Raw genomic sequence first — 10000 nt, forward strand, 5'->3', positions numbered from 1 at the left:
ATTCAATAACGTGACCATATCACGAACTGCCGTGAGGCTGGACTGTGCTATTGGGTTGTTTCCTGGGGCACCCTTTACCGTTGAGCCTTTCCAGGCCTGAAAGGGAGGCAATGGAGAAATACATCGGTGACTCTCTGGCTGCAGGCCTCATCCGCCCCTCTGGGCTTTTCTTTGTGCACAAAAAAGATAAAGCCCTTACGCCCCTGCACTGACTTTCGTGGGTTGAACAATAGAACTGGGAAAAAATAAATACCCCCTGCCACAAATTAACCCTGTGTTTGAACCCCTTCAGGGCACCACGGTCTTTTCTAAACTCTTTTCCTTACTTTTTGTCCTTATTGGTTTATCATCAGTAACTGTTCATTGTACATGTGAATATGGACTGCTATGTAATTTAACCAATGTAATGATCCAGTTTTGAATGGACTGGGCCCTCTTTGATCAGGTGTGGAAAAATATTGGCCAATGACAATGCATTGCTCTTGAGCCCATAACATAACTGTTCTGATTATCCATTGTTTTTAAATGTATTGAGTGGCATTTTTTCTGTCTTTTCCTGTTCACAGTCCGTGATGGGAGTGCCACTTTGTGAATCAGTCCATCCAGAAAAATGTGGAGTTTTTTTGTGATTGTTGCGGGGCAAAAATCCTTGATTATGCGACACATTTTTCTTAAAAAATATGATGGAATAGAAGATGTTTACGCAACTTTATGCGATGAAATTGCGGGAACTTGCAAAAATTGCAGTTTGATGAAAAAGAGAAAAAAAGCTTTTCGACGACGTTCACGTCGCGTAATTAGGTCACTTCATAACGTTCCCATGGCAACAGGGGAAAATGGCTGCTCGTGTGAAGTAAACGCGTAAACTCGACCAGCGCAACGCCTACCACCTCGTCAGGATTCGGCAAGGGTCACTGTGAATATCTGGTGTTGGAGCCATTTCACCACTTTGTTTTGTTTATAGGCTACCATGTTGGTTATGCCAATTAATGTGCAGTTTTATGTGTGAGCACTGGGTGGAGCACTGCCTTTGGGAAGGCGTAACAATAATCAGCCTCAGGTACACAGGTGGGGGGAAAACAGGGAAAGCAGACAGCTTTTCACCGTGTTTGTCGTGTCAGTCGTGTCATGTTTAAATAGTTTGACAAGGAAAATGAGATGGAACTAAACCAGAAACGAAATGCAATGAATGAAATGAAAAAAAACGATATGCTTGTGCGACGGTAAGCAGGCCGTTACTGGAACGAAATGGGTCACAGCACCGAAAAGCAGACAAATTGTGGACATTGATTATTGGCACGTTCTCCCCTGGGAGTGGGTGGGTATCAGATAGAGATGGCCCGATACCTTTCTTTTGCTTTCCGATACAATTCCAAATACCTGAACTTGCGTATCAGCCGATACCGAGTACCGATCCGATACCAGTGTGTCATATAGTTTATTATGTTTTAAAAACTGTATACTACTATATCTGTATAGATGTGATATGATGTATAACAGCTGTATACTACTATCTCTGTATAGATGTGATATGATGTATAACAGCTGTATACTACTATCTCTGTATGATGATATGATGTATAACAGCTGTATACTACTATATCTGTATAGATGTGATATGATGTATAACAGCTGTATACTACTATCTCTGTATAGATGTGATATGATGTATAACAGCTGTATACTACTATCTCTGTATAGATGTGATATGATGTATGAACAGATGTATACTACTATCTCTGTATAGATGATATGATGTATAACAGCTGTATACTACTATCTCTGTATGATGATATGATGTATAACAGCTGTATACTACTATCTCTGTATAGATGTGATATGATGTATAACAGCTGTATACTACTATCTCTGTATGGATGTGATATGATGTATAACAGCTGTATACTACTATCCCTGTATGATGATATGATGTATAACAGCTGTATACTACTATCTCTGTATAGATGTGATATGATGTATAACAGCTGTATACTACTATCTCTGTATAGATGTGATATGATGTATAACAGCTGTATACTACTATCTCTGTATGATGATATGATGTATAACAGCTGTATACTACTATCTCTGTATGATGATATGATGTATAACAGCTGTATACTACTATCTCTATATGGATGTGATATGATGTATAACAGCTGTATACTACTATCTCTGTATGGATGTGATATGATGTATAACAGCTGTATACTACTATCTCTGTATGATGATATGATGTATAACAGCTGTATACTACTATCTCTGTATAGATGTGATATGATGTATAACAGCTGTATACTACTATCTCTGTATGGATGTGATATGATGTATAACAGCTGTATACTACTATCTGTATGATGTATGATGATATGATGTATAACAGCTGTATACTACTATCTCTGTATGATGATATGATGTATAACAGCTGTATACTACTATCTCTGTATGATGATATGATGTATAACAGCTGTATACTACTATCTCTGTATGATGACATCGAGGGCTTGGAGCCAGAGGGGCGTAAGTGGCATTTTGGGTGAATATGAGTTCTATATATCAAAATAAAAGGTCTTGATGAGCTCTATCTAATGGTGCCAAAAAGACCTATCTGAGATCTAACTGTATTGAATAAAGCAACAAAACAATAAAGACCTAACACAAAAGTGTGAGTAATGTTTGGAGCCAGAGGGGCGTAAGTCCACTTACTACTTTGAAGAATCTAAAATATAAGACATGTTTTCAGTTATTTCACACTTTTTTGTTAAGTACATAATTCCATATGTGTTCATTCATAGTTTTGATGCCTTCAGTGAGAATCTACAATGTAAATAGTCATGAAAATAAAAAGGAAACACATTAAATGAGAAGGTGTGTCCAAACTTTTGGCCTGTACTGTATGTTATCACACTTGTGAACAAACATGGGATCCAGATTGAAAATACCAAAAATGAGCCTTTATGTGAAGTTCATACGGACAAATTCACAGATTCCTCCTTCCCAGATGTGATTATTTTCTGTTTTTTATGATTTCTTTTGACAGACTTAGTTGTGTGTTTCCAACCTGTGGCCAAAGGAACGAGCCTCTCTCTTCTTTATCCGTCTATTTTTAGGTTTGTCTGTGTCTACGTGTGGACGAGACTCTCTCTGTCTGTCACTCATCTCCTCTGCTTGGCTGCCTCTCCTCTCCAGGGAGGAAGAGGAGGAAGAGGAGGGAAGCAGAGGCGATTGGTCAGCAGAGTTCAGACCAAGTCTCTGAAAATAACCTAAAACATTATAAACCCCCCCAGGCTGACAGGAGGGAAACCGTTTACAGGGCTTACAGCGCCCCCTGCAGGCTGCTCACGTCATTACAGCAAACAACAGCTTGGGGTTTTCTAGGCATTTTTGTAGTTTTCTTTTACTTTTTTTTTTTTTAACCCTTTTTGCAAAAATCTTCCTGTTCTGGAGCTTTCAAGCTTTTAAACATGATCTTCTGCCCAGTTTTCATGGAGTTATAGATTCTCAAACCTGTGCTGGGAGCACTGGGAGCTCTGGGCAGGTGAGGGAACATACTTCATGTGACAACATACAGTGGTTTCTGATGCAGCAGAGATAGAGTGTGAAGGTGTGAAGGTGTGAATGTGTGAGTGAGAACCAAGCCACTCCTACCTGTGTGTGTCTGTGTGAGAGGCTTGTGATCCAGAGAGGAGAGGCGACAGAAGGCTTTTGTTTGAAGCAGCTTAGCGGATGTACAGAGCGGAGAACAGGCCAGACATCCATCCCATAATATCCCAGCGCTGCAGCCAGACATAAAGATAGAATCTCACCGAGATATTCCTTCATTTACAGTCAAAATATCTCTACTAACTAACACGTAGTCAGAGTAAGTAAGTAAGTAAAGGATTCTACTGAAGTAAAAGTACTATCACTTTAAATATATTTTACTTAAGTACAAAATGACCCGTGTAAAGAGCTACAGCACCCCTAACATCTGGGTTTCTGGGTCTTCTGGGCTGCAGGTCTACTGGGTTGCAGGGTCGGGGGTCTGGTCCCTGATGGTTGCAGGGTCGGGGGTCTGGTCCCTGATGGTTGCAGGGTAAGGGGTCTGGTCCCTGATGGTAAGGGGTAAGGGGTCTGGTCCCTGATGGTTGCAGGGTCGGGGGTCTGGTCCCTGATGGTTGCAGGGTAAGGGGTCTGGTCCCTGATGGTTGCAGGGTTGGGGGTCTGGTCCCTGATGGTTGCAGGGTCGGGGGTCTGGTTCCTGATGGTTGCAGGGTAAGGGGTCTGGTCCCTGATGGTTTCAGGGTCGGGGGTCTGGTCCCTGATGGTTGCAGGGTCGGGGGTCTGGTCCCTGATGGTTGCAGGGTAAGGGGTCTGATCCCTGATGGTTACAGGGTCAGGGGTCTGGTCCCTGATGGTTGCAGGGTAAGGGGTTTGGTCCCTGATGGTTGCAGGGTAAGGGGTCTGGTCCCTGATGGTTGCAGGGTTGGGGGTCTGGTCCCTGATGGTTGCAGGGTAAGGGGTCTGGTCCCTGATGGTTGCAGGGTAAGGGGTCTGGTCCCTGATGGTTGCAGTGTTGGGGGTCTGGTCCCTGATGGTTGCAGGGTAAGGGGTCTGGTCCCTGATGGTTGCAGGGTCGGGGGTCTGGTCCCTGATGGTTGCAGGGTAAGGGGTCTGGTCCCTGATGGTTGCAGGGTTGGGGGTCTGGTCCCTGATGGTTGCAGGGTAAGGGGTCTGGTCCCTGATGGTTGCAGGGTAAGGGGTCTGGTCCCTGATGGTTGCAGGGTTGGGGGTCTGGTCCCTGATGGTTGCAGGGTCGGGGGTCTGGTCCCTGATGGTTGCAGGGTCGGGGGTCTGGTCCCTGATGGTTGCAGGGTCGGGGGTCTGGTCCCTGATGGTTGCAGGGTCGGGGGTCTGGTCCCTGATGGTTCGTGTTCCTACAACCTGAAGAATAAAAACGTAACGGAATAAAAACAGGACGAGGTTCCAACGTGGAGAACGGAGATTTATTCTGGTTTAGAGCAGAGAGGAACTCAACAAGTTCCTGATTGGTCAAGGCTCAGAGAGCTGCGCTGTGATTGGTGGAGAGAGATGCAGATTACTCCCCTGCCCTCAAACCGCTCAATGGAAAACATCAGAATGCAAAAACATAATACATCAAAATATTTATTTCTTAATAACTTTTTCAGTTCCAACCGCCCAAAATCTTTGTCAGCCAAAACCCCAAAATAAAGTCCAACTCTGAGACAGACAGACAGACAGACAGACAGACAGACAGACAGACAGACAGACAGACAGACAGACAGACAGACAGACAGACAGACAGACAGACAGACAGACAGACAGACAGACAGACAGACAGACAGACAGACAGACAGACAGACAGACAGACAGACAGACAGACAGACAGACAGACAGACAGACAGACAGACAGACAGACAGACAGACAGACAGACAGACAGACAGACAGACACACAGACACAGACAGACAGACAGACAGACAGACAGACAGACAGACACACAGACAGACAGACAGACAGACAGACAGACAGACAGACAGACAGACAGAGTACACACAGACAGACAGACACACACACACACACACACACACACACACACACACACACACACACACACACACACACACACACACACACACACACACACACACACACACACACACACACACACACACACACACACACACACACACACACACACACACACACACACACACACACACACACACACACACACACACACACACACACAGATCTAGAGTATGTAATCCAGACACTAGGGCGGGGCTAAAGAATCCATTCTCCAATTAAAATCCATCTGTGTTTGATATCTATCAATACAATCTGTAAAACCACTTTTTATTGTGTTTTTCAACAGTTTTATTGCTTTTCTGACATAACGACACCGTATTATTATTAATAATCCGGCATGTTAGAGGCTTCTTGGTACCATCTACAGCAGAATATTCCCCGATTATGTCTTTCATATCCAACAGGACTGATGGAAACCGTCTGAAGGATCTGGATCATCACTGATCAAAACAACCATGAAAAACGTCAGAAAAAGTTGCAACAATTTGGGGGGAAGTTGCAATAATTTGAGGAAAATTTGAGGGAAAAGTTGTAATAATTTGAGGGAAAAAGTTGCAACAATTTGAGGAAAATTTGAGGGAAAAGTTGTAATAATTTGAGGGAAAAAGTTGCAACAATTTGAGCGAAAAGTTACAACAATTTGAGGAAAATTTGAGGGAAAAGTTGTAATAATTGCAGGGAAAAAGTTGAAACAATTTGAGGTAAAAAGTTGCAACAATTTTAGGTAAAAAGTTGCAACAATTTGAGGTAAAAAGTTGCAACAATTTGAGGTAAAAAGTTGCAACAATTTGAGGAAAAAGTTGCAACAATTTGAGTGAAAAGTTGCAACAATTTGAGAAAAATTTGAGGGAAAAGTTGTAATAATTTGAGGGAAAAAGTTGATGAAAAAGTCGCAATAATTTGAGGAAAAAGTTGCAACAATTTGAGGGAAAAAGTTGCAACAATTTGAGGGAAAAAGTTGCAACAATTTGAGGGGAAGTTGCAATAATTTGAGGAAAACTTGAGGGAAAAGTTGTAATAATTTGAGGGAAAAAGCCATTGATAGCTTTCCAACCATCAAACGTGTGGTGTGTTGATATTTTGGGAGAACTAGACGGAGATTAAGGTCATTAACGGACGTTTCATTCCCATATCTGGAGGGACGGACGGAGACAGGACAGCTGTTCCCCCGCCAAAATAAAAGACTTTCTTCAGAGCATTATTTAACCCCCTTCCCAAAAAGCTAGCGAGACCCAGCTGGTACTGATGGATTCCTCAGGTCTTCTGGTCTCAGATGGTACAGAGAGATCCATTCTGGTTTTAGTAATCCATATCACATCATTTAAATGAAAACCAATTTAAATTGGAAAATCAGTATGTTTTTTAAGCCCAACCCGAGTTAAAAGAGTCTGTTTGTTGAGATTCCTGCAGGATTAACAGTCCTGGACCGGTTCTGGTCCTGCAGGATCCTAGTCTGGTCCTGCAGGGACCTGGTCTGGGTCTGCAGGGACCTGGTCTGGTCCTGCAGGGTCCTGGTCTGGTCCTGCAGGGACCTGGTCTGGGTCTGCAGGGACCTGGTCTGGTCTTGCAGGGACCTGGTCTGGTCCTGCAGGGACCTGGTCTGGTCCTGCAGGGACCGGTTCTTGTCCTGCAGGGTCCTGGTCTGGTCCTGTAGTGACCTGGTCTGGTCCTGCAGGGACCTGGTCTGGGTCTGCAGGTCTCTGAAGCGGTTCTAAGAGTTCTGGTTTGAGTTTTCGTGTCTCAGCGATGAGGCGTTTGACGCCCACCATCCATTGGCTGACTTCAGTCACATGATCCACCATCAGAGAGCGGTGGATCTCGTCTGCAGAGTCCCACTGGCCCAACTGCAGCGCTGAGAGACAGACAGGCAGACAGACAGGTGAGAGGGAGACAGAGAGAGAGGCAGACAGGTGAGAGAAAGAGAGACAGACAGACAGACAGACAGACCGGAGAGAGAGACAGACAGACAGAGAGGCAGACAGGTGAGAGAAAGAGAGACAGACAGACAGAAAGACAGACCGGAGAGAGAGACAGACAGACAGAGAGACAGACAGGTGAGAGAGAGACAGAGAGAGAGACAGGTGAGAGAAAGAGAGACTAACAGACAGACAGACATCACATACTTTAGCTCTGAAGAAAATCTACTATCTATCTTCTCTCAGATAACAAAAAGTGATTTTTATGTTTCACAACTCATATCAGACAGACAGGTGTGCAGTGAGACAGGTTACCCAGCGACAGGGTGTCCATGCGTCTCCTCACAGGTAGGCTGAGTCTCCCGGACCGCCAGCTGTCCTCCAGGAGGCGGAGCCTCTTTTCCACATCGCTGCACACCTGAGCCTTCACACAGAGGTCATAGGTCACACACACACACACACACACACACACACACACACACACACACACACACACACAGGTCATAGGTCACACACACACACACACGACCAGAGGTAAAGCCACACTTCATATCTACGTTCCCAAAGTCTATGCTGAAATTGATCTGATGCATTTTATAAAATAAAAGTGCTCAGATGAATTTAAAGGGTAACTTCAACCTGGACCCCACCAGACTCCATGTAAATAATCAGGACTTTTATCATCGTAAAACACACTTCATTCAAAGTGGACAGAAACTAAATAAAACTACTAAAAGCCGTCTTGGTTCATCTTTCCACTGTTCCAACAATCACCACTCTGGTTTGGTTGAAATAATCCTTTAATTCACCCATTTACATGTGGAGATATGCTGGCTCTATACACGCTAAAAGTCCTGATTATTTACATGGAGTCTGGTGGAGATATGTTGGCTCTATACACGCTAAAAGTCCTGATTATTTACATGGAGTCTGGTGGAGATATGCTGGCTCTATACATGCTAAAAGTCCTGATTATTTACATGGAGTCTGGTGGAGATATGCTGGCTCTATACACGCTAAAAGTCCTGATTATTTACATGGAGTCTGGTGGAGATATGCTGGCTCTATACACGCTAAAAGTCCTGATTATTCACATGGAGTCTGGTGGAGATATGTTGGCTCTATACACACTAAAAGTACTGATTATTTACATGGAGTCTGGTGGAGATATGTTGGCTCTGTGCACACTAAAAGTCCTGATTATTTACATGGAGTCTGGTGGAGATATGTTGGCTCTATACATGCTAAAAGTCCTGATTATTTACATGGAGTCTGGTGGAGATATGCTGGCTCTATACACGCTAAAAGTCCTGATTATTTACATGGAGTCTGGTGGAGATATGCTGGCTCTATACACGCTAAAAGTCCTGATTATTTACATGGAGTCTGGTGGAGATATGCTGGCTCTATACACACTAAAAGTCCTGATTATTTACATGGAGTCTGGTGGAGATATGCTGGCTCTATACACGCTAAAAGTCCTGATTATTTACATGGAGTCTGGTGGAGATATGCTGGCTCTATACACACTAAAAGTCCTGATTATTTACATGGAGTCTGGTGTAGTTTAGTGATGGTGATTTCGGGGGGTTTCATGTTAAACTAAAATGATCTTACTCTTTAACTAAAAGGTCTATCTCTGTAGGGATCCATCCCATAATGTTGTCAGTGTCCATCAGTCACTTAGACCCATGAACATGGAACATAGAGTCCAGGTTTGGTTACCTTTTAGTAAATGAAAAGTCTTCTTACTCACTTTAACCGTTTGTCTGCAGGCAGCGAGCGCTCCATTCAACACCGACACCACACGCTCTACGTCAGGCTCACTCTCCGATTGGCTGCTGTCGGCCTGTCTCTGACTTCTCATTGGTCCCAGAGGAGGAGGGGGCGTGGCCACACAGCCCAGAGGAGGACGAGCTGCGAGGAAGAGTCAAAAAGCTGCAGTCAAATCGGACGATTTTGACTCTTTTTGACATGTTTTTGATGCTCTCTTTTGCCATTTTTGTCAAATATTTTTGACTTTGACTAATTTTGTAGACTTTATTCAATATTTGTCAGACTTTAACATTTCTGTCCCTTTTTTCAACATTTGTCACATTATTTTTCGCTTTTTTACTTTAGAAAGTATTTTTGTCACATTTTTTTTGACGTTTATGTCGCTTTTTTGTGATTTGCTGTTTTTCTTCTAGGTTTTTGGCCCTTTTTCTCGACCTACCCAGCATGCATTGGGAGACAGATCCAGTTAGCCTACTGATGCTATATAAACCAAGGGAGTAAGCATCAGTCAACAAACCATAGCTCCTTCTGATGCTACCAAGCCATCACCTCCCGATAGCATCCCATTGACTCCCATTCATTCTGATGCTACCAACCATCACCTCCCGTTAGCATCCCATTGACTCCCATTCATTCTAATGCTACCAACCATCACCTCCCGTTAGCATCCCATTGACTCCCATTCATTCTGACGTCACTTTAACAGAGAATAACTTT

At 43.6% G+C, this 10000-nt stretch overlaps 1 protein-coding gene across 2 annotated transcripts in view; it reads right to left on the reverse strand.

Annotated features, from left to right (window-relative positions):
- Positions 1-5698: 5698 nt before the first annotated feature.
- The window catches only part of sra1 (steroid receptor RNA activator 1), a 7940-nt gene continuing 3638 nt past the window's right edge, over positions 5699-10000 (reverse strand). The window contains exons 4-7 of one of the 2 annotated variants that reach the window (XM_028572801.1): positions 9264-9424; positions 7823-7931; positions 7103-7443; positions 5699-7039 (exon numbers count right to left, since the gene is read on the reverse strand). In XM_028572801.1, the coding sequence (XP_028428602.1) occupies positions 7004-7039; positions 7103-7443; positions 7823-7931; positions 9264-9424 (647 nt within the window). In that variant the 3' untranslated portion in view covers positions 5699-7003. Of the gene's footprint in view, positions 7444-7822; positions 7932-9263; positions 9425-10000 lie in introns of both variants that reach the window. The other variant, XM_028572800.1, reaches the window with a different exon arrangement.

The sequence above is a fragment of the Perca flavescens genome, unplaced genomic scaffold, assembly GCF_004354835.1.
Source record: "Perca flavescens isolate YP-PL-M2 unplaced genomic scaffold, PFLA_1.0 EPR50_1.1_unplaced_scaf_84, whole genome shotgun sequence".
Lineage (NCBI taxonomy): Eukaryota > Metazoa > Chordata > Actinopteri > Perciformes > Percidae > Perca > Perca flavescens.